General features: G+C 39.6%; 1 protein-coding gene across 2 annotated transcripts in view; it reads right to left on the bottom strand.

Moving 5' to 3' along the window:
* grid2 (glutamate receptor, ionotropic, delta 2) overlaps positions 1-25,747 on the bottom strand; it is a 530,237-nt gene that overhangs the window by 18,313 nt on the left and 486,177 nt on the right. For both annotated transcript variants that reach the window (XM_005722013.1, XM_005722014.2), the window contains exon 14: positions 18,272-18,438. In XM_005722013.1, the coding sequence (XP_005722070.1) occupies positions 18,272-18,438 (167 nt within the window). The remainder of the gene's footprint in view (positions 1-18,271; positions 18,439-25,747) is intronic.

A 25,747-nucleotide genomic window follows, 5' to 3' on the forward strand; every position in this document is an offset into this window, starting at 1 on the left:
AGGACCTTAAGAGAGCTGTGCATAAATGAATACCTGCAGTGTTATAAAGATGAGTGGGCCAGAATTCCTCCACGGCAATGCGAGAAACTGATAAAGTCACACAAAAAATTTCAAGTTATTGCTTAATCCCACACTGTGATCTTACTCGTAATATAGACAATAATACTGAGATAAGAGTTTAAAGTGACACCCAGTGAAGATATTTATATTCATCCACTTCCTCAATCTCCTTTTAATGAATATTTTAAAAATGTCAAACGTCTCTCCTTTAAAGACAAGCACATTAACACTCTTGAGGTTCAATGCCAAGCAGTTGTTCTGTTTTCAAAATTTAAACAACATCTTTACCATTTTGTTCTCAGCCGTTGAAAGCATCGCAGCTTATAAAAGTTAAAGCAAAGCATTTTTCCCAAGAGAAACGTTGCGCCTTTCATACTGTACTGACCCTTTTTATCTGCCACTCCAACAACAGATGCTTTACACACACAGAGGCGCACAAACAAGCACGCGCGCTGACAGACGGCTTCAGAGAAAGACGAATTACACACCAGGCTAATGAGATGGAATAAGAGAGATCCCACCTATCAAAGAAGGCAGGCCGTGTTTTGTCAAAATATTTCATCATTTCTCGCTTGAAAATCAGCCATCTTCTAAAGATTTCTTGTCTGAGTTCATATTGTTTCATGTCTGTTGAGAGGAGAGGCACGCTTTCTGTTTAGAGTTGCTGCTTCTTATCTCTGCTCATGAGCTGACTGTTCTTATGTGTCAAAAATGTCATGTGATGCGAGTCGCAATAAGCAGCGGCGCTACCATGTTTCATCTACTTTAACACCTGTAAACACAGTGACTATGACAGTAAATGTTACAAAAGGAGTTTTGTTGTTGACATTTGAGGGAAATTAATAACCTTGTTATCAGCGAAAAAGGACATTGAACAGTGACTGACGTCACCTCGGTATTAATACCAACACGAAAACTCAGGTGAGCTTAAATACAAGCTCCGTCAAATGCCTCTCAGCTGAGTTAAATGTGATTTTCAGATATCAATACAATGACTCACCAAATTACAACCTCTTTTCCCTCGAGAAGGATGCCAAACAAAACAATAAATAATAACTTAAGAGCTTTCTCCCCACACCAGGAGTAAAGGAATATTAGGGCTACACCACGTGTATCTCTGAGTCTCTGAAGGAGGACAGAGGGAGAACAGAGTTAAGATTCAGGACAGAGTGCTTTCTCCCGTCCCTTTATTACGACCCTGTCTTCCGCGGAGCTCATCATCTATCATTCTGCACTAATTGGCCTATCAGAGTTATGCAAAGGCTGCTTCCCCGATAGGCCCTTGAATCAAACCCTAACACTGACATTCACTCGCAAGAACATGCACACACACACACATATTGGCCACATTTACATTTAGCTTACATTTATCTCATTGAGGTTAATTATCCTGGACAAATGCACACAGGCACACACGCACAGTCGCTGAATCGCAGAATACTTGCGGAAAAAGGTAAGAATTTACGACCAAGCTGATAATATTTTGCGATGCTTGCTGCCTTTTTTTTTTGTTATCCAACCTTGTCTGAGTTATGCGACTCAAACTATGAAAAACATCTTTACTCGTCAAACTCCAGGACCCTTTAAATGCTGACGTCAGACTAACATTTTCATTTGTAAATAGAATATTGTCAATATAGCTCTTGTTCCGATGATGTGTCAGCGCCTTCAGAATCTGTGAGTTCGGAATGACAAACTCACAGATACTTAATAACTCGTATGCTTACTTTTCACCACACAGCTCCAAACTGCTGTGGTCACATTTAGACGCAAAGCAAGGCATACTTATGTGTGAGAAAGTGGGCATGGCGATGTTCATTTTTAAGCAAATATGAAAGGCCACTGTGACTGCCTAACAAAAAAATGGGTTGAGTCAAAGGGCTCCCGCAGTACACCATCTGTTTCACGCTCTAATTTAACCGTCTCACCAAAGAAACATATCTTCCTTAAAAATAAATAAATAAAAAGGAATTTGCCAGTGTGAGCAAAATATACATCAACTCAGTTGGAAGTGTGGCCTATTCACAAAGTTGCCTTGAAACAATAATAAACTAAAGGGATCTGTGAGCAGTTAATTAAAGTATTAAACTGTGTGTGTCACAGCATGCACATCCTCATGAAATACCTGCTGTATCACACTGAGTCTGATGGGAGATCATAATAAGGCTCAGTTGCCCCCTCATTTCTTTTAGCATAACATACCAGTGTGTATTTGTTTTCATCCCCCCCCTTTCCTCCAAGGTCTGTTGCATCCCCCCCCCCTCCCCCCAGGGGTTCATCACTCACCACACTGCAGCCAGAGGTATCAGGAAATAGATCACTTTAATCACCCAGAATAGCATCTACTATACATCATTTAAATCTAAGGACATAGAGTACCGTTATTAGTGTCAGGTCTAGCAGTATATAATGGTGGGGCTTCCATATTAATGTCAACTACATGTTAGCATCCAATTAAATGCTTCACTGTCAGGTAAAATATATGGCATATATTGTACGCCATAAGTTCTGGATGTGTAGATATATACACATATATTTTCTTTCCTAGTAACAGTGTATATTTACACATGGTATGTGTTTATGGGGCGTCTCTGAGTGTATCTGCGAAACAGCTGGTGTGCTGTAAGTGCGCATTAACACCGTGTGTGTAATGAGTTATCACCTTGCTTTAAGATCGTTGACTTTGACTGGGGAGATCTATAATGGCTTTAACACTCCCACTGGTTGTTAAAGCAAATGAGCAAGGGTTTGCTCCATGTGATGGGGGCAACTGTTTGCTTCTATGTGTGTGTGTGTGTGTGTGTGTGTGTGTGGGTACAAGTATGTGCGCGCTCTGTCACTGGCTCCCTGTTCTCTCTGCAGTGGCCATTACTGTGTGTGGACTAGGTGTTGCCATGGCAACTCTATGGCAGCAGCCTTGATGCTGGGATGATCACACATTATTAGTTGACTCAAACTGAAAAAAAGAAGGAACACCATAGTGATTTGGATAAAGGACCAAGGGGCAGAAGACAAGAATAAAGAAAAGGGGGGCGAAAAGAAAAATGTTTAAGTTGAGAAAAGCCTGAGAATTCTGTCAAACGACAACACACAATCAAGGCAGAAATATAACGAGATCACACACAAGAAGAGAGCTAGAGTGTGGAACAGTACCAGAAGAAAAGCGTTCAGCAACACGTTTAATGTGGGCACACTTAAAAAGAAGGAGAGAAAGACAGCCACAAAGGGCACAGGCATTTGCAAATCTTCTTTTTGTTACGAAGAAACACTCCTGGGCGGTTTTGTGATTCTGTCTTTGTGAGGATAAATCTGAACTTTTTATTCTGATTACAAGTTTGGTGGGTACAGTTTGAGGATGCATTTTCTTAATGTCTGTCTTCTCAGGTGTAGATGTGCAGACCCAGATTTTAGCGTCACACTGCAAATGCAAAAATACCTCTGATGGGAGTGGAAAACTTCTGCTAACAGTAATGACTAGCTTCATACCGAGAGCACTGCAAATTAGCGGGTCATGAACAAGCAGGCTGGGCGAGGGGTGTATTAAGATGCAAACAAAACTAACATGGTGGAAACGCAGGTTTTACATACGGGCTATTCTCTGATAACAGTGTGGCAGTTCAGTTCGGTGAGAGGCAGCTGAAGGAGAATCAATATGCTTTTTTTTATATAAGGGCAAGCACCTGTGATAGAAATAGCAAAGGACTGTATGTGTTGCTGAAGACTGAGACTCATGTGGAGCACAGAATTCATCCAGAGGAGGGCTGTGCTATATATTATAAGCTATTACAACATGTAACCCTGAAGTAAAAGAGAGAATTAAACAGAAAAAATAAAATAAAAGTAAAACATGAAGGTCTCTCTGTGCGACTGCCTGCAAAATAAAGAGTACTGGGATTCTCCCCCACTCTCCGACGTTACATGTTGAGCTCAGTTAAACATCTGTCCCATCAAAATACCAGGACTACTTTTCAGGACTGTGCTCCAAACATCCAGGGTGACGACTCAGTGAAGAGTTACAGGGCAGAGCCAAAGTTTTGGCACTGTGCTCTAAGCTCTGAACCATCCAGCCATGCCAATTATACACTGACAACATTCCCCCCTCTCATTCCAAATAAAAGAAAACTTCTACCTGTAACTATCAAAACTATTCCAGATGCAAAATGTGGCAGGATTTTTTTCTGGCATTTGCGAAGCACAATTTACAGTAAATTCCATGTTTCTGTGATTTATTTAAATATTCCCTTTCCAAACTTTTTCACTCTGAAAGGGAAAACATAGACATAAAAAACACCCGTCGCCACCTTTCAGATGCAAAACTGACCCTAAACGAGGGTTATAGTCAGGCGCAAACCTTTAGTACAAACAAGCCACCATATGCACAAACACTGTTTTACACATTTAATCTCCCTTTCCCACCCGAAGGGACCTGCACCGTAACTAAGCTGTGTCTGTTAAAGGAAACGTTTTCCATTTTCATAAGGTCACCAAACATGGTACAGTGTAAAGAGGCTGTCTTTTACTACTACGAGACTATAATTTAATCTCTATTTTAGAGTTTTGAGACTTCATTCAGGCCTGGGGATTTTGGCTCATGATATTCCAAAATTCTCTCAAGTGTTTGCCGTCCATAGAGCCCTAGGCTATTTAATTTGGCCTGACATTTCCGTTGCTGTAACTCATTTGGACAGATTTGAAGATGTTTTTCCAGGTGGTAATAGCGCGAGTTAGGCTAAAGAACTGTCATAAAAAACTAAAAAACCCTACATATTAACTTTAATGGACTTAAAAGTAATTTCCTTGTGCTTGATTTAGTCAAAAACCCAGTCAGAGTTTGAATATGTCCAAAATATATCACATTTAAAGTTAAATTACCTGAAAAGAGAGCTTTTACAAGTTAATCTGACAGCATTGTCTATTTGTAACTGGTTTAATAGGCTGCCCCTAATGTTAGAAATTAGATCCCTAGTGTGGTGAAAATGGACTGTTCAGAGATGTCACACTGTGCTGCTGCACCACTGCTGGGGTATGGGGACTGTCTTTCGAACTCAAATGGATGGCGAGGCTGTTCCAAACAGAGACTACAGGCTACAAAGTGAGTTTTGAAAGCCTGTTATCTCAGCACCTGGCAAACTGATGGTTGAGTCACTGGTATTGATCAACTTAGCTTTCAACCCCGTCTAGATATATTAGGGCTATTTTCTGCAATGGGATGATAAAAATCTCACTTACTGCCCTTTAAATGCGCTATAACTTCATATATTGTGTTGATTCTGCAGTCTTCCCCAGGCCCATCCATAAGGAGCCTATAAATGCAGGCGGTGGCCCAAGCTTTACATTCCTAGTAGCAGATTTTACTGCAGCTGTAGCCAGTTAAAATGCAGAGCAGTGAGAGTTAGATGATCAAGAATAATGTGAAACACTTCAGTGAATTTCAGAGCTTGCTACATAGACTTAACTGTTTCTGTAAGAGGGGTAAAGGCAGAGTGCATCATTTTGGAGCACACTAACATCTGTGGAGCGGTGAAACATGTCTGCAGTAGTTCTATGAACATTCATCTCCTGTCACCTCTGTAGCAAACACATTTTAAGTTGGAGACAATGAAAGGTAGAAGTCGTAGTGAAGTGAGAAGTGGAAAAAAAAAGAATTTGAAGATAGGGGGGAAGAAACCCAAGTGAGAGAAAATGAGAGGGGTGCAAAAACCCTGGCAGTGTGTTCTGGCTGAATGGATGACTGACAACAGAATCATACAATGGAGGTAAAGGGGGAGCACAGGTAGGAAAGTAGAGGAGACAGAATAGTAAGAAGGTAGCCAAGAAGGGTAAAGAGAGAAGAAAAGACAATGATGAGTGAACAGAGGAAGAGTGTGGAATGAAATGAGCGGAGAAGGGGTAGTGGAGGGAGATGAGAGACAGAGGTGTTATTCTAAAATGAGTTTGTGGCTCACAGACGACTGCTGACTGTCAGCTCCTTAAATGAGAACAACATTGGTTTGACAGCTCACTTACTAGCTTAACACAAAGCTGGCAGCATCAGCGGGCCCCTAGCCGCCGCACTCGTGTTAGACCCATAAGAATACACGATTGAGAATAATGTCCATATAATAAAGACGAAAAGTAGTTTCTCTATAGTTTTGATGAGCGCGGGGTAAGAAATGTTGCCTTAAATGTTTTGGCTTGTCTTAGAAAAGATGTGAAAGGTGTGCACTAAATCACAACACTAGCTTGAATTGCCATCAGCCCATTAGTTGTTCGATCTCAGTTTTAATTATTCCCGTAGGCGCCCTTGTGGACCTACTAGTAGGGCAGAAGGTGCATTGTCATCCATTCTGATCACAGATAAACAGAAAGTATTCTGCTTTACAGATATGCTACCTCTTGCAGACGTGAATTATTACATAGCTTTCTACCTTTCACTTCATAATGTGTGTATTTTAACCAAAATCCTGATATTTTTATAAACCTAAAGAGTTTGGGTGACTGAATTTAACCAAACAAAACTTAAGTCTATTCATCCAAATTAGGGATTCACCCTGGACAGGTCCATCACTGGGTCAGCAGACCATTCATTCTTGCATTTACACCTACAGACAATTCAGAATTAACCCAACAATCATGTGTTTGGACATGGTTAGAAACCATGCAGACTCCATTAAGATGAAACCTTAACTGTCTATATTTCAGTTACTTCGGGTAGGTGAGATTCACACACTGATTAGGGATGTCAGCCTTCAACTTGAGAGCTTAGCTCAAAGATGCAGCAAACAACCCACCCAAGTATTCTTAAATGCTGAATCACCACAGGTAAAGGCCTACTGAAGCTGTTTATTTTGACCTGTGTGTGGAAGGTGTGTAGGGGAATCAATAAAACATTGGATCACTCTCGCTGCATCACATCGTGTTTCTCTGTGACCTGCCTTAGAAAAACAAGCCAAAATTGTCAGAATATATCACAAGGAGGTAAAAAAAAGTCAGCTTCAAACTGATGTGTCACATTCACCTTGTTGAGTTGTAAAAATCTCACTTTTGTGAGCAGGGCCAAGACAGAGCGCCAGAGAGACTCGGCGGCTTAAACCAATCAACGAAGTGCACCTGCACCTGGACTGCACACTTGTGTTTTAGCAAAGAACAGCTGTGAGAAGCTAAGACTGACCCACCAGCACACATCAATACTGCAACTTCTAGGTAGTCTGTTTATTCAGCCACAGAGTACTAGTCATCTCAGATAGAAGAAATATTAGTTCAGCACTGTTGGTGCATAGATTTGCTTCAGAGCTAGATTCTTCATGTCAACTATAAAAAGAAGAAACCCAGAAGTCTCACCAGTGACCTTGCTAGGCATAGATCAAGCATTTTAACTGCCTCATTCTAGCAGCAGAGATGGCACACTGCTCTGCCTCACGTTTAAGATCACTGTGTCATCTTTGAGAGGCTGGGAAAACACACAGAGCATGGCAACACGCCATAACATGGGAACTCTGCAGGGAAAGAAACAGGATGATGTTAAAGTACGAGACTATCCTACTGCGAGCCACCAGTGATAATCATCAAGCTGCTCTGATTGCTCCGGCAGTTAACAGTGGCTTCAGTTGCAAGGAAACATTTTTTCATTACGATCGAAGCTTTCGCATCAGCTGCTCACACTTAGTCCGATCAATGTGACGTGCACAAAAGGGATCAATACTTTATGCATTTATCTTCTTCAACAGCTACTCTATCTCAGTGGCACGTGCTTTATCATTTGGAGAAGAATATGTCCACATTTATGGAGGAAGGAACGCAGGTTGGAGGGCACGTACAGGGAGCAGCCTGAAAGCAACGAGGCTCAGTTGTTTACACAATATAATTATTCAGTGGAACTACTCCATTGAAACATTTCAAATTTCCATCTTTGTTTATTTTATTTGACTGAGTCGTTCATATGAAGCATTTTGTTTCTGTTTTGGCCTCATAATCACAATATAAGGCCCCATGTCAACACAGATATCACTTCTACAATGAATCCCGAGGACTGGAGTGAGGGAGGTTATTCACCCTTGGGTCTCTGGTCCCTCAAGTAAAGTTTGCTAAGCTTAATTATACCAATTAGCACCCTCAGGGTTCAATACACATTCATACACACTGTCAACAAAATTTTCAATTAAGGACCATTAAGCCACAGTTGTGTTCACGAAGTGAAACAGATTATCGAGCTGAACTATGATAAACAACGCACAGAAGTAAAACAGCCATTAACTGTCATTAACATATCGAGAAAGAAACAGGGTAAGAAAAAAGACCTTCATCGTTAATTGATGAGTGATTTGCAAAGATTAAATGAATGCATGGGCTGAGTTTGACTGAGAAATGACAAAGAGTGACAGTTACAGACTGAGAGAGCTTAGACAACTTAGACTTGGGCTTAGACTGTCACCTGACATTAAATCACAATGTGTCATAAACACATACAAACACATAAATTTCAAAGACAAACAAGAGTTTCTTTAGAAAAGACTTTTTTTGGGGGTGATTTCCATGCAGTGAAAACTAAGGGCTTTAGAGCCTCCAGCTTTACTGGAGCTTAGTGAGTACAACAGAAAGAGCGATGCAGTGAATCAAATAACCAGCATGTAGCTTTTGGTTTCTTTGGCAGAAGCCTTGATCAAGCCTAATCACGCTTGTCGCTCAAGGTATTATGCTACTACAAAGACACCAAAAAGATCAAAGGCACAGTTCTCAAAATAAAATAATTTCTGTTGTTTAAAATCTGAACTTTAAAAACTGATTATACACTATTTGGAGGGTATTCATCGAGTGAATGCATGACAGCTGCTGGTGCATTTGAAACTTGTGCTGTTTGCAATTGAAATTGCTTTTGAAATGAACTAATCAATATGAAAGAGAAAGATGAGGGAGAGAGCATGAAAAAGAGACTCAGATAAAAACGTCAATACTTAACGGGGCCCCAAAAATCAAACCAGCAAGTAAAGCTAAAATACAATTTTCTCACTAAGAATCTAGGTGAAAGTTTTCTTTGGAAAAGGACTTGACCCACAGGCCTTAGATTATTCTTTTAATACAGAGTAATACAGTACAGTTGGTTACACACTGTAACCATAGATTCTGTGTGTATAAGCATAAGCTGCTAAAAGTTGGAGCTATTGTGTTTATCCCTCTGTGCCTGTCCAACCTTCAAGACTTTCTTTCATGTCCTTGTGTTCTGTAAGTCAGCGTTTTCTTTCTGACACAGGGGGAACAAACACAGCTTACAGCCTAATGAGTTGGTCTGTCATCACAGAATCTGGGCTTGCTGTAAGTAAGTAAGTATTATGCACATGCTAATTCCTCTAAGAGCTGTCGTTATTAGGATAAGGCATGTGGTCAACATCCCACCACGACACCAGTGTTTCCTAGTGGATAACACACACACAAAACAATACGCTACAATAAGGTATTGAAATAAGGTTGGGTTTGTTTTTTTTCATGATAATTTACTATGTCAGTCCATGTGTGGAAAGAAAAAGAGTGAAAAGTAGACTCCTTTGCCACAACACACCTGCAACAGCAGGGGAGAGTGGGGCATTACACACTGCGCAGTTCACTAATCCATGATGGGATTAGAGGAACACCTCTTGGCACGTGCAGAAAAAGGGTGAGATTTGACAACATATTACGAGCTGTCAAGTATGCATAAAAATGAGTTAGTCAGGGAAAACTAACATATATTGTGCAGATGGAAACAGATGAATGGGAATGTGAGAGACCCAAGATGCCGCTGTGCAGCTGTTCGACAACTCCATCCCACTGAGGAGGGATGTGAATGAGATAAGATGCTCGCAAAGTGAGCACAGACGCCCTATGGAGGCTCTGTTCCTGCTGCTGTAGGCTTGTCTGATAGCTTCACACAGTCAGCGAGACATACCTCATGAGTGTACTTTGTGTTGGATAAACAGTTGGATCTGTTTGATGTTAGCCATGTGCAAAATATAATGAAAAACCTGTTTATGCTCTTAAGCATGTGGAGATGGGTCACCACAGGGGATAGAGGACACAACATGAGGTCTGAGCTTCTGTCCATGCACCACTGCTGGAAAGTGCACCATTTTCCTGCATGACAGGCTTTAGTAGAAGGCTGTAGTAGAAGATCTTGCTCCTTGGATATTGGGTTCTATTAAGCAGGGAAAGGCCTGTGAAGGAAATATTGTGTGACCAGGTCAACTCCTGCAGAATGAACTCTGCAGAGTCCGAATTATGCAAGAGTATTTAATGAAGTTCAGCCGAGGAAAATAGTGTGCTTCAAGTCGTACATTATGTATGCAGCAGGTTTCAAAAGGGAGATGAGGCATGCTAACTATGCAAGGTTTTTTGTAAACTTGAAAAGAGGAGCCCGTGGCGCCTCAAATGAGATGCTGACTCATTGCCTACTCACTCGTACATGCTAACAGTAAGCCACCACGAATGACCTCTGAGATCCCTTCACAGAGTTCAGATAGGAACCCCAGCTTAAACAGGAATCTCTATCAAAACTCCTGTCCATTGGGTTACCATATGTCTTTCATATGTCTTTGTAACAAGACAACTGCCACAGCTCCCCCACTAACAGCTATACTATGCTTGTTTGTTCTGGTGCCACCAGAATGAATGGAGAAGTAAGTGCAGTTCAGTGAAAATTATGCGAGGAGACAAAGGTTTCTTCACTTCCCACCAGCGACTTAAGATTGGTATATTCATCTCTAGGTAGAGAGAAATGCATCTTTGCATTCTGGTATGTCTGACACAGTTGTCCCAAAGGAGCTCCCCTGCAAAGAGAACATGTGGGATTTTTATGTATGACAAACTGGCTGCAGTGGGAGAGGAATATTAAATATGGATTTTTGGTACTGTATTTCGTTGAGGGGCAGGCAGCTAAATTGTCCTGAATTTACCTGATGTGGAGGGCTCCCAAGGGGACAACCACAACACTTTCAGGCACCAAATCCAGCAGACGTACAACAGGTAGCACATGCGCCACTCTGTGGGGTGCAACAAGTGATATTAGAGAGTTTAGCACTTTCAGTTTCACTGGGGACAACTTTGTTGTCAAGGTGGTTTAGTTCTTATGTAGATAAATGCTCAGTTTGGTGAAAAGAAGAGAGCTTTGGTTTTAAGGGGAAGCCCAGAATTCAACAATGTTGCACAAGTAAGTCTGTCAGAACTGCATCTTGGTGGTCCTGATAAACCAGCATCTGATCCCTTCCCTACACAGTAGTGCCACCTGTGTGCAATGGAAGAAACAATTGTGGGTGGGCTGCGGGACCAAGTGTACTGAAACATGGAGACCCAGGGTTAGTAATGGTTGGAGCAAACTTCCTCTTGAGGTGAGCATCTCTGCGATTTTGATGTTGTGACGGTGAAGGTCTTCTATCGTTTTGGTTCCTTGATTGTTTAGTGTAAACGAGCCATGGCTCTGTCAAGGAGTGGTCTAAACGCCTCACTCGGGGGATAAGGGGCCATCCAGCATCCTCCATCTGACTTCTGGAGAAAGCTAAAACACAAAAGTATGCTGTTGATGCTCATCGTCCACTTTGTCATTATTGCAAAGAGGCTGAAGCCGTGCTTCCTGATGTCCGTGGCTATCTCTGGGGAAAGAGCGATGGGCTAAATTGCTATGGCAGACAAGGCGAGGATAACCTCACCACGTTTGCCCTACAACACCTTGAGCAGCATCCGGCTTAAATTTCTGAAAAGGCTTCCCTGGGATGTAGCACCTAAGCTAGGTTACGCTTTTCCAAAAATAACAGTAGAAAACCAACGTCCTTTGGAAAATCACTGTTCTGCTTCACTGTTATGAACAACTTGTGGCAGGATAGTGGGACGAGCGACACATATATCATCTTAAAGAGGAACTCAAGATTCTTCATTACTAGGCTCGAAGGGTCCCAAAAGAGAACTGAGAAAAAGCCAATGAGTCTGGCTTGTTATTTGGATCCGACTCTACAGTAGAATGTCAAAGAATACCTCCTCTGCCTCCTGTACGAGATTATCATCAGCCATTATCATCAACTGCAGACATCTTCACCTGCAGGGGCAGTCTGATGGAGAAATCACAAAGGCAAGCAAAGCAGCTGGGTCCAAAGTTTCCAAATGGGGGATGAGGCTAGTCTGGGAGTTGGTACACAGGAGAAAACTGATACTTCATCATCTAATTATTTGTTGATTGCTGCAGAAAATTCAGAATACAACTCACCACTCAGTGCACGTAGGGGCTGTAAGGTCACAAGAGAGCTATTGGAAAAACATGTTTTTGAAAGTGTAGCATGTAGAATTGAACTATATAATAGTAAAATGAGCAACCCAACCCCAAAAAATACAGATCAGTAATTTTCCATTATAGTCATTTGATGCTTATTTAATTAATGAAAATATATATTTTTTTCTAATTTAACAAATCCTAGAGCATGAGTTCACCCTGTTTTGTCTCAAAGTTAAAACATTCATAATGAGTGAAAGCCAAAGAAAGCAGAAATGGTCACTTGTAAAGCTTGAGTCACATTGCTGATACAGTATGACACACTGCCGATTATTAAATGACTATGAAACTACTATTACTTTTCTGTCACTGATTTGACTTACTGGTTCGATTTTCCATGCTAATTGTTCAGTCAGTATAATTGTGTGTTCCTTCTCATTGCGAGTTTTATACAATTGTGTAAGTGTGACTCACAAGCACAGGCAAACCTCCTCAATTAGACCTGACCTCCTTTTTATTTTCAATGTTCAGATTATATTTGAATTTTTATTGGTCAGGTGAAAGGACAATTACATAGACTTTCATTAAATGTATTTCAGTATTTCATCTGTGTTAGCCACTAGATAGTAAAAACGTCTTTCACCAGTAGATATAGTAGATTTTTCTTTTTAAATGCATGAGACACCTCTGACAGGACAGGACAAGGCAATATACCTTCATCTCTCTTCTGCAGGTTCTGTTTACAACCCCTCTGCTGGGACTAAAATGTAAGATTTACATGAGCAAAGGCAGCTTTAAAAAACGTTTATATGTGCCCTTCACTGGTGTAATTTACTTTATCACTATCATATACATTCCCAAAGAAAAAAAAAACACTATACAATTCATTAAATTTCCCTTCAAGGTTTGCAATAACCAAACTTTCAGAAGTCAGTTCATCAAGAGTTTTTTAACTATTGCTGACAATTTTATTGTCATGAGAGCTGGGGATATAAAAGCTTGCCAGAATGCTGAAAGCATCACAACGAACTGTTTATGTGCCATATATAGTTTACCTTGTATTTACTGGGACTCGATGCGCTTTAACATCATTTAAGATAACTTTTAGTCAAAGACTACTTCCACTTCTCAACACAACACTTACTATTGCTGACTTTGATTTTTCATCTGGAAATGGAATTAACAGCAACAAAGAATATATGCACACATTGCTGGATTAAAGGCTGAATAAAGACTTTAGCCATGGTGTTAAGATACCAAAATGAAATAAATAATTAAATAAGAGTAATAATAATCACTTCTGAATAAAGTGGCATCATGGCAAGCTACTCCAAACAAATCTACATTTGATAACACAATACTGAACCCTAACCAAGCCCTCACGGTAGGTTTCCTACTTTTACCAAGTTATTTTGTGGAGAAACACATGATTCCTTTCAAGATAAAAATAAATATATATGAAATTATAAAATAATAAAATAATAAACGGCCAACTCAGGACCTCCAAAAGTTCTAATCCCTGCTTTCATATAAACCATGCCAAGAAATTACATGACACAGTCTAAGAAGATAATGTAATTTCTCCAGAGTGAAGCCAGGCTCGGGTGCTCACCACAGCAATCCAAGCCACAGCCTCTGAGGTGTGATTTATCTGTTTGTAGCAGTGATTTGTTGCAGGTGTATACGCCATTTCACCCCTCAAATGTACCATACAACATGCACTGCCAAGGTCCCTACAGATATACAGCCCACCATGGCTCTATTTTTGAAGCAGTTAATGATTAGCCCTCAGGCCACTGATGAACAGTTGCCTGCAGACAGGTAATAAAACAACTATATAAATGTATCTTTGTGATCAAAGCCAAACTCATACGGTAGATGTGGCTCTCCTTGCTCACCTCAAATGTGCTTAAATTGAGAAAGATAATAATGAAAGACAAAATTTGATATAATATTGGTCGTGTAGTTGATTTTCTCTGAAGTGTTCCTCCTAACATTTCCCAGGTATCTATCTATCTGTCTATCTATCTGGGCACCAACACCCTCAAGATGTCCATCAGCTATGGATTAAATCTTCACATCACTGCCTTCAGACAAACAGAGACAAAAATAATATTTGCCAGGGAGAAGGGTTTTTTTTGAAGTTCTTGGCCCTTCAGCACTTCAAAGCAACTTGTCAGAAGCTGTCGGTTTAAATTAGAGGACTACTCCTTTACGGCACTGTTTTTTTTTTTTGACTGGTAAATCTGCAGGCTGTCTCCAGCAATCACAGAGCATCACACATACTCAAGCATGTACACATTTGCACTCTATTTGTTCTACTGTGCCGCCAAAAACTTTTAGATCCACACAGTCACACAAACAGAAGCAGGCATGCGCTGGTGCTGCACTTGAACTCTGCCGATGGTTTTCTCATTACAAACTAAATGGTTTAAACTGATGAAGCTGTAGCAGTCTGCCTTTTTCTCTTTCTCCTCAAAGTGTCGAAGCAAATAAATTCTTTTTCATCTCTCATATTATCTCCAGGGGCATGCAGATAGCAAACACTCCTCAAGTATGCAGAAGACGCACACTGATACACACAGTAAATACAAAGTAAAGTAAATACTCCTCAGAAGTGGTTAAAGCTCTCCCCAGTTAGACCAGCCAATCAATGACATCTTTATTCATCATTGCTATATTTTAATCATCTTGCTTATCTTAATGGTGTTTGTATTAGTAGTATTTTTTAGGACTTTCTAACATAGGACAATGCATTAACATGAAACTCTCACTAGTAAAAGTTACTACACACTGATGCCTATTTAACGCATGTTATGCTTTCAAACGAGTATCAGGTTATGGGGATAATATATGCAAATGAATCTAGAGTGTACATAGGTGGAGTGCTTTAAAACTGATCCTTCTGAGACATGTTTCTAAGTATTTCATTACGACCGATTTGAAAGCAAGAACAGCCTACCAGGAAGACATGAGAACCAGCTTTAGGCAGAATTAGCCAAAGCCACGAAAAGCAACTTACATAGGGATAGAATCAAAAAGCTTCACAGAGATCCTAATACAAAATGTGTTTTTCTAACACAAAGGCAGAAAAGCCTGCAGCTATAGCTATTATATTTGTTCTGTCATGTCATGTCAAGAAATGAAATCTCAAAAAAGATGCAAAAAGAGAGGGGAAAATGACACAGTGGTCTCAGACACATGTGCTTGTACTTGAATCAGAGAAGGTTTTGCAGGCTTAACAGATGTTGGCTGGTTATATAATTCCTCCCACTGGCTCTAGTTGTTTTTGGCCAGCTTGAGCGTTGTCTACCCATACACTGTGTTACTGCCTTTGAAATCCCTTTTAGTAGACGAGATTCATACCAGTATAGCGATGCACTGATATGAATAAAATCATGCCCATCTCATTTCTGTAGACAACGCAGCATGTGCCATTTGGTACGCTTAATAAACACTCAAGCTTGTATACTAGTTCCACAACATTTCTCCTCAGTATTTTGGATAGATTCCATCACTCCACTCTGCACTGCTGCTGCCTACAGAGAATGTGATTGACTGCTTGATAAACAACCTCATCAGTTTGTGCTACTGACCAAAAAAAATCCCCTTCTGCTACACATTTACATAAGCAAGACTAGGCTAGACTTAACTATGAACCAAAGATGTAATCTACAGTTTATTATTATTTATTGAAGTGGGGAAAATACACTCACTGGGCACCTTTTAAGGTATATCTTGCTAGTCCTGAGTTGAACCTCCTTTTGCCTTCAGAGCTGACTTAATTCTTCATGGCATATATTCAACAAGGCGCTGGACATTCCCCAGAGATTTTGGGTCATACTGACATGAGAGCATCACACAGGTGCAGCAGAATTTTCAGCTACACATCCAGAATGTAAATCTCCTGTTCCAACACATCCCAAAGGTGCTCTATTGGATTGAGATCCAGTGACTGTGGAGGCCATTTGAATACAGTGAACTCACTGCCATGTTCAAGCACGAATTTGAGATCATCTGAGTTTTGTGACATGCCAAGCCAATATCCCCCACATGCATTCATGTGGTTTATTCCAAATTCAGACCCTACCAACCCAACAAAAGTTGCAACAGCAATCAAGACCCATTAGACCAGGCTATGTTTTTCCAATATTCTGTTATCAAAATTTATGGAACCTGCTCCTTCAAGATCTGACGGGTTGTCAGGTCAATTCAAAGACGCTCTTCTGCATAGCTTGGTTGTAAGAAGCAATTATTTGAGTTACTCTAGCGTTCCTAGCAAGCCTCTCCTCTGACCTTTGGCAACAATAGGGCATTTTTGCCCAGAGAACTCCTGCTCACTGTAAATTTTCTCTTTTCTAGGCCATTCTCTAGAGATGGTTGTGTGAAAAAAATGCAGCAGATCAACAGTTTATGAAATATTCAGCCCCTCTGGATCCAACAACGAACACTTAAATCACCTTTCTTCTTCATTCTGATGCTTAGTTTGAACTTCAGCAGGCCATCTTAACCATGACTGCATGCCTAAATGCAACAAGTTGCTGCCATCTGGTTGGCTGATTAGATAATTGTGTTAATAAGCAATTGAACAAATGAACAAGGGAATGTACACAATGTATCCCTCTCAAATACCGTTGGATTTCCCAGTCAACACAAATCCAACCAAAAGATGTGTCAAGCCTCCAGATTTGTTATGACCTGGCCTTCAGCAATGACTAAACATAATGAAACCTTTCTTTCCATGGTGCCAAGACACTGACTGCTCATATGATTCCTGTTAAACCCAGACTTTGTGCTTTGTCAGTATATTAGAGAATAGCACAACGTAAAATCTAAAACTCACTGCAAAGAAAAACAAAATAATTATGCCTCTGTAATTTTTTTTCTCCTGACGATTTCTCTCTGGTTTTTCGTTTGAAGCATGGGGACCAGTGTGAGTTAACGGTTTAAAACTGACTTCCCAAGAGTGTGACACTGCCTCCATAGCCTGTCAATTAATTCCTTGTTTATTTTAATAGAAGCCATGATAGGCAATATTCAGAAGTGTAACGCTTCACCAGATATGGAGCAGACAGACAGGCCTACCCATTCAAACTCTGTGAAGCTTGCAAACTTAGGCCCACACACACAAGATGTTCCACTCACTTACAGCACACACAAATCCAAATCCACAAATAGACCAAAAAACTCATAACTCATAAACCCACAGGATTAAGATGCAACCAATACGCTCATGGCTTTCACAGACACTTCACCTCATGTGACATCACTGCACAGCAATAAAGATTAATGCAAAAAACAAATGAGGCCTCTCAGCGTGTAGATGTATGACTTTGTGTTGCATTTCAAGACACTACCAAGATCCCTGGTCACTGTAAGAAACTAGATGTATAATGAAAAAAATGAACAAATTCAGTTACTGTACTCAGCAGTGAGAAGCAACAGAGTCTCAGCTTTGTGCTACAGTAACAAGATACACAACCAGAAACAGCTTGGCTACGTCTGCACTGCACCTTTGCTGACTTATTTGGGAGGCAAGGTAGTCACACTTGGATAACCTCACGTTAAGCCTCACATAACTGCACAGAAGATGGGAAAAAGGCCATTGCATTCTTAATTCTGGAAGACAGAAGTTGGCAATTTTTATCTGCCACCTTGTTGTTGTCTAGATTGATGTCTTAAGGTTCTTCGGGCACTGTACAAGGGCAAATTTTATGGTAGCGGCCATTTTTTACAGAAATTAATCTGGAGTAGCAATAAAAAAAAAAACCCAACTTACTGGACTTCTCCATAACTAGGAAGATACATATAAATATATTTTGAATGCTACTCATTTCCAAAACAGGTGGATTTTTCTATACCTAAAAGAGAAGACAATCTAACTGAGATGAATGGTATGAAACAGAACAGATCCAGCAAGTAAAATATGTACTTTCTTTGTAAACTAACAAATAAAATGCAGTTAACGATGCAGCTGGCTGCTATTTACTGTTATAAGGCTCTTACCTCTGGGAGAAAATGTCCCTGTAGGGGCTGCCGTGCTGCATGGCGATACCGTATCCACGGTCTGGTGCGTTGTTGCTGACGGTGTAGAAGGAGCAATCCTCATCATTATTAGCAACGTACTCCAGCACTGCTGCATCCCACACAAAACCAAACCGGCCATACTTCACCTGAAAGACATTTACAAGGTGGTTAACAATGCTCAGAAAGGTGCATCGGAGGTCATGCAGAACACATCCCAGAGCATTCAGCACTTGAGTTATTGAGATGGTTTTCTAAGAGATCCAAGAATGGCTCACAGGTTGAAAATTGAACTATTTAAAGATATTTATGGGCTGAATCGTCTTAGACCTTTTCTGCCTAACGTGCTCTAAGGGGACCAATTCACCCCAGTGCTGAAATTTCATAACTACAGTCAGCAGTTTTAGTCCAAAAATGTTGTGTCGAGCCAAGATTACACTATTTGTGCGTTGCAGGACGGCAAACTTCATAGCACAGCACAGCAATTTTACTGTTCGGCATTCCCCCTTGACTGTAGATTCATATAGTGTTTTGGCTCATCTTCATTGAACCCTGCATAGGTGTGTGTTGGATCTGTTTTTCATTTTCATGTCCTTGTTGTGTATGTGCATGGTCAAACTGCGGGTATGAGTGAGATAGCAGCTTGTGCGTGAGAAGAATTGGAAATGGACTCAAGGTGAGAATCACAGTTTATTTCACAGTACAAGCCAAGGTGCCTGTTGTTAACATAGCTTCTAGTTAATATTCTGTAAATCTACGAGATATTTTCGCAAGAAAATGAAAAACGGAGAATAAACAACCAGATTGGGACATTCACATCCTAACACCTCTTGACAATTCACATAAATAGCCTCGGGTGACAACAGGCACACAGACACACACTTCTCCTCTAATACATTATTTTGGACTTGGTGTGTCATTAACTTTAATGGAGATTTATAAATTTTTCAAAACCCTCTGTCTTTGTGTGTGTGTGTGTGTATCACCTCACTTGGCCTATGTGAGATGACTAATGTCTGAGAACTGACAAGACCTTGTGATTGGGTAATTTCACAGCCTGTAGCTCTCTGCAGTGTGTACATGTGTGTACGTGTGTGTGTTCAATAATTCACCGCAGGGCATCAGAATAGCAAATTCAGCTCTTTACAACCTTAAAAAGAGAAGAGAACACTTTATTACTTTTAAGAATAATTTAATGGCTTTTCATTATTGCTTTTGAATTGAAAAGATTATGGGCTTTGTGCTATGTAAATTAGCAAAAAAAATCTGTTTCAACAGCTTAAAATTGAGCATTAAGGGCACTTTTCCCCTACATTTGGGTGAAAAGAGCTCAAATCAATTATTAAGCACAATATATGTGCAGTGACCTCTGATGTCAAATCAACCAAAGCTCTGCTAATCTGATTAACACTGTCATTGCCCTTTGTGTAAAAACCCCAACAATCAGTCAAAAAAAGTGCCAGTAATATACCCCAATGACACCATTTGTAATTTTCCTAACATTTAATGTTTTAGCTTGTGTATTGAATTGTAAATGGTGCCCTGCAAGGGAGAGAATGCAAGCAAACAAATAGGATGGATGTAAAAGCCTCTATGTGTGGATGAAATTAAGACAGAGTGGAATTCATGTATTTGCTTTGAGTAATATTGGGGAAACAAAAATAGAGTTGGCTTTACACAGGAACACAAAAAATATGAATGTAATTGTATAAAAATGAGTGAGTTTAAAGGCAGCAGAGAGCTATGCAAATTCTAAAAAAAATGCACTGACATAAAATATTAGCCTGTGGCCTAAATGACTAGCTAGAAAAGAAAATATGGGGGAGCAGAGGTTTAGAACATCAGCTTCAATTTTTAGTGACAGAAATGTTTCCTGTTGTTCCATTTTTTAATGAATTGCACATTGAGTAATAATGAAAAACTCTTCAGTAGTGCTTTTATGATAAAAATGTCACTTGGTTATGACTGAGCACGGTGATTTTTCTGTTTCCTATTGTGTCTTTTAGTCACGAGGTTGTTGATCTCACAGGATCAGTTAATACAAACACCGGTTCAATATGTCTTTTTAAAGGTTACATCAATTCCACTACGTTACAGCGCAATCACATAAAAAAGGCATTGTCCCGGTAATGAAGAGGATGCTGTAGCCTGTGAAGGGAAATGCTTTTGCCTCCAGCTGCAGCTGTTTCATAAACAATGTACAATATGTGTGAATAGGGAGCACTTGATTTTATGCACCAGAACAGCCACTCTACGTGCAAAGCTTAATAAAGGCTCGTAACCTGGTTAATTACTGACGACAAAATCTCACTTAGAATGGTACCATAGAGTGATGTGCTGAAGGCCAGCTTACCTCTTTTTACATAGTGTATCTGAAATGTATTAGCACTGTGTTCTGACTTTCTCTTTCATGGTATTTCTTATCCAGTTTATGAACGGTACCACTGCTTGTGTCTGACGCTTGTAGTTCATGACCCTCAGGTGTGCAAAGAATGAAACAGAACTGTGGTACGGAAAAAGGGAAGAGACTAAAATGTCTTCAACTTCAGCATTTATCGCAATAGAAAAGGTAATGTCACTGCTGGTAAATGTAAGGCAGCGGCTTGAGCGATTGCAATGATTTTCCATGTGCACGGCTGAAGAAGCTTCTCCTTAACAATTTGGCGGTTGCATTAAAGCTGTTGCATCAAAACTGTTTGAACATAACCTAATAAAAATGGCGTGGTTACCACAGTAAATACATAATAATGTTAATTTTTACTGAATGGTAGAAGTAACATTTTCTCTCACATGCTTCACTTGCAATTCACAGTAAAGGAGATAGGGGATGCTTGTCAGCGGACCAAATAACTGTGAGGAACATGAGGGTGAGTTTATGTTTTGAAATGAAAAATGTAATGCTTTTCCATCTATTAAACCCATAGCTTTCAACGTAACATTTTTTTTTACCATTGCGTATTTACATATTTTTCTCTTTTTCCCACTGTAATGTCCATCCACAGTTGCACTAGTAATATAACACAATTTTAAAAACAGGTATACAATAATAGGAATGCATATACAGATTATGTATATTCATGTCATTATTTCAAATTATAGTCAGAGAAGTACCAAGATATTAACCCTTTAAGACCTACCAAAGCCGCCAGAGCTTATATTATATTTTTACATGCTGTAGTGCCATTTTTGGGAGCATTTCAAGTTGCTATACATCAATACAACCATTATAGCCCAAAATTTCATAATATGTATGCATTAAGCGCATAGTAATTACATAAATTGCAAAAAAGTGCAATCAACTACAAAAAAATTTAAAATCGTTTTTGTTTTTTTAACATATATTTCTAGTTAGAGAAATTTAAGAAGCTTATCCCTCAAAACTGCAAATACAAAGGAGTTGCACAAAATAGCTTTCCATCACAGGAAATTTATTTTGAGTGTCTTTATAGTTTTATTTTTGAAATACACCAATTTTTATATACTGCAGTAAAAACGAAAGTAAATAGAATGATGCAAATTTGCAAAAAAACAGCATATGCATTAAAATAAACTATTTCCAGCAGTGCAATATGAGTTCTAAGCATCCCAGAAACGATACAGAAAGTCATAAAATCAAACATAACTTTTAAAAACACCAGTATAGGCTCATAAGGCCCTGAAGGTAAAAAACTACATTTCCGCAAAATGACATCACTTTCAGGCAGGTCATGGCGGATATGCGATAGTTCGCGCTGATGGACGTAGGAAGTGTTACAAACAGCTGATCGGATCGGCAAAGCGTGTTTCTGGAATATTATGTTTTTGTTGCTGCAAGTGCTTTTTATGCAGTTTTTGCAAAACTATGGCTGATGGCATAAGTAGATGTAAGTACAACTCCTTCAGTTTCATATGCAAAAAAATTATTGCGCTAGCTTACATGGTTGCAGTTCTACCGGGATTTAAAAATAGTTACGCAAAACGGAGCGTGCTGCTCTGACCGGCTTTAAAGGGTTAATAGGTAATGGTTACTATTCACTAAAAACCTGTTTATAGCAAATCTCATCATCTACAAATTATGCTTACAATATGATGAGAAATAAAATTTCTACTGGGTTATGTTTTTGATGACTATGACTATTTGACGACTGTTTTATCAAATGTAGAGCTCATTTAATTGTTTTTCAGATGATCTCCAGGATCTCTTAAATGAACACAATCCACCAGTGTGCCATGATCACTGAGTATTTTTGGTGCTAAATAACATTTCGCATTTTAGGGGTTCATAAACCCTCCCATTATCATACAAATGGGGTGACTGGGGGGGGGTTGGAATATTCTTAGACTACACTGGGAGATATTTTTTGGTGCTTTCATTTGCAGGTGTGCTGTCTTCAGGTTCTTCTGGTGGTAATAACCACGTTTGTATTTGTCGAGTGAACTTTGATTAATTGCGTTCAGGCTCAAGTTTTAAAATCCTTGAAAATGTTTTCAATGCGTGTCTAAGTTATCATGCTCTTGCCGAATGTACTTGATATGCAAGTGATGCTTATCTCATGCAACACTAAGTGCTGCATCTAATATCCAACCCACACACACTGTACAGACGTGCGCCTTCCTCTCTTCCACAGGTACAGGGTTGTGCCTCTGCTTGGGCCAAGGTAATTAAATCATAAGCTACTTTTCCCAGAAACATTGACACTCTGGAAACAATCACAGTCACACGCAGATATACCAAAACAAACACACCCAAGCACAGTCGCACCCAAACACAGACCACACAATCACACGGACACACACTATCAACCACCAATGCATCCTAATCACTGCATTGGGCCTTGTTTTCTTCTCTCATGAATGTGACAAAGACAACCCGGTAAGATCCATAATCACTAAATTAAAGTCATTGCAGCGTCTCTCTTCTTTCTGCTTCCTATTCTTTCTATGACTCACGCCACTTTTTCATTTCCATCCCTCCTTCCTGAAAAGGATTCAATTCAACTTTATTTATATAGCGCCAAATCACAACAACAATTGCCTCAAGGAGAGAAAATGAAACCAATTCTGTTGCTCTTTCATTGTTTATGGTCTATATATCTTGTTTATCAGTTTTAAAGGGGTTTAGTGATGGTAGAGCTCATTTAATGAAGCCATAACACCACTGAACCATGAGCCAGAGTTGTTTCTCAGCAGCTCTGATTTGTGTTTTCACCCAACCACAGGAGCAAGAAAACACGAAAGATGGAAATAGTTAAATCGAAACTAATTATTCATGTCTTTGCTTCATCATTTGTTATTACTAAATTCGAAATTATGGGAGCAAAATCACCAACTGGGTTGTGATGAGCGTGTTAACATGTTGTATAACATCATTTTGCGTAACCACAGTCTAACACAGTCGGTGTATTGGAGTGCCACTGCAGCTATGTTGCAACAGAAAGAAGAAAAAGTGAATAGTTTTACATTATACTGGAAAAAAAGAAAGAAAGAAGAAACAACTGTGACATGAGAAAATGTAGGACAGGTTAACTTAGCGACCCAAACAGATCCAAAATGCTATTTTAGAATGAAAGGATACCAGATTTGTTAGCCTGAATTCACTGGCTGGTAACTTCAAAGCCCTGGAAAAGTAAAGCTTCACAACATTTGAGCATATAAATGGGTCTTATCTGAAAAAAAGACTGACTACAAAGTCCACTAACTTTCCCTAACTTGCCTAACCTTAAATAACCCGACAGCACTAATTTCCATTATAGCAGAGCTTCCACACATAACAGTGTATTTTTAGTTTAAAGATAACTATAGAAAGTGCAATAAAAATATTTCCTTAAACAATATCCAAACAGCAAATGAAACCTCCTTCTTTCTACATAAAGAAAATGAAGAAGAAGAAAAAAGCATTGAAATAAACAAAAGGCTGAACTTTGAACTTTGAGGGCCATTCAAATGAAAAGTGGCCACCTACACATACTCCTTGGGGTGACTGCACATACATTCTGACTTATAAAACTCTCTCTAGACGCTACATTGCAATTATATTACAGTACTAGCCCCATGTGCGTGTGTCTCTGCAGTTTTCAAGAGGTCTTTCTATCTCATCCATGGTTCAAACAGTTTGGCTTAAGAGTCTAGGCATGCTGCAACTTCAAAATGCCCAAACTACTCCAGGGTCCACTCGCTTTTTCTCTCTCTGATTTTTCTCCTCTCTCTCTCTCCCCCCCTCTCTCAGAAAGATCCCTTGAAGGGCACCCAGCATGCAAAGGAATACCAGATTCTTCATCTCGCTCAAAGTTTAAACTAAAGTATATCAAAACTCTTTTCCCTCATCCATAAATTACATCTTAGATTATAAACACTTTTTTACAATGGCACATAACAAATCATCCCCCAGTGTGAAATTAGTTTCTTAAATGATCACCATTTAGCCTTAAAGCAATGTATGTGAAATGTTTTACACATGGGAGGCTGTGTGCTTTGTTCTTTAAAGTGAGAGTACACTGACAAAGTTGCAGCAAAACAGTAGAAACTTAAGAGGAAAGGTCATGGCTGTAATAAAGGACATTCTTCCTCATTTTTATTCATATATTATTTCAGTATTGAGTTTTGTGCTATCCACGTGGATTTGTTACAGCTTATCCTCACATTTTTCTTTTGTTTATTCTCCCAGTGAATTAATCAGCTTTCAACAGAAACTGATCTTTAGTCATTAAAAAGACAAACAAGCAAATAAACAACAATAAAACAACAAAGAAAAACCCCAACTTGAATTTTTAAATGTACCTCTAATGACAGCTACCTGGTTAGGTTTCGCTTCTGTACCACTGACCAGCAGTACCTGGTGGACCACCTTTGCTATGGCACAGCAACCGCCTTGTCTCCTATTTTGATTTTGAGTCCATCTGGCCTTAGTTCTCATCATCTGAACCTGGATTAGTTTAAATTGGCAACTGATGTTCCTTTACTGAAAAGATTGATGTCCATGATGAAATGTCCATGTGCAAGTGATCAAAACAACATTTCTACTGTGTGATCTAAAAAGAGCAGCAGTGCTGGAAGTGATCTAGAAGTGCATGACCTAGAGGGGAAGGTCAATCTACTTTAAATTACTGATGGCTTTTGCTTTTTATAGACAAGAAGAGTGAATGAGCATTTATCATTGACACATTTAAACAGACAGATTATGGTGTCGTTTTTCTGTTGGGAAAAAGGCAGAGCAGCCTGCCTGTTCGGTGACCCCATCATAATTTGATTTCGCTTCATAGAAATGAGTGAACATTAAAAAGATTACCTAGCTCAGAAATTACATCATTAAGCTTTGTATTTTACAGTGAAGTCTCTCATCTTTACTCATAACTGCTACCAGCTCAGAACTGTCTCCCAACAGCCTACACTCACGGCGTACTTCTGCATATGTCTTCTTGCATCACTCTCTTTTGACGCTGATTTGTTTGATTTTGAGAAATGTGAGAGCGACTGATGGAA

The sequence above is a fragment of the Pundamilia nyererei genome, unplaced genomic scaffold, assembly GCF_000239375.1.
Source record: "Pundamilia nyererei isolate P.nyererei 1_Seehausen unplaced genomic scaffold, PunNye1.0 scaffold00006, whole genome shotgun sequence".
Classification (NCBI taxonomy): domain Eukaryota; kingdom Metazoa; phylum Chordata; class Actinopteri; order Cichliformes; family Cichlidae; genus Pundamilia; species Pundamilia nyererei.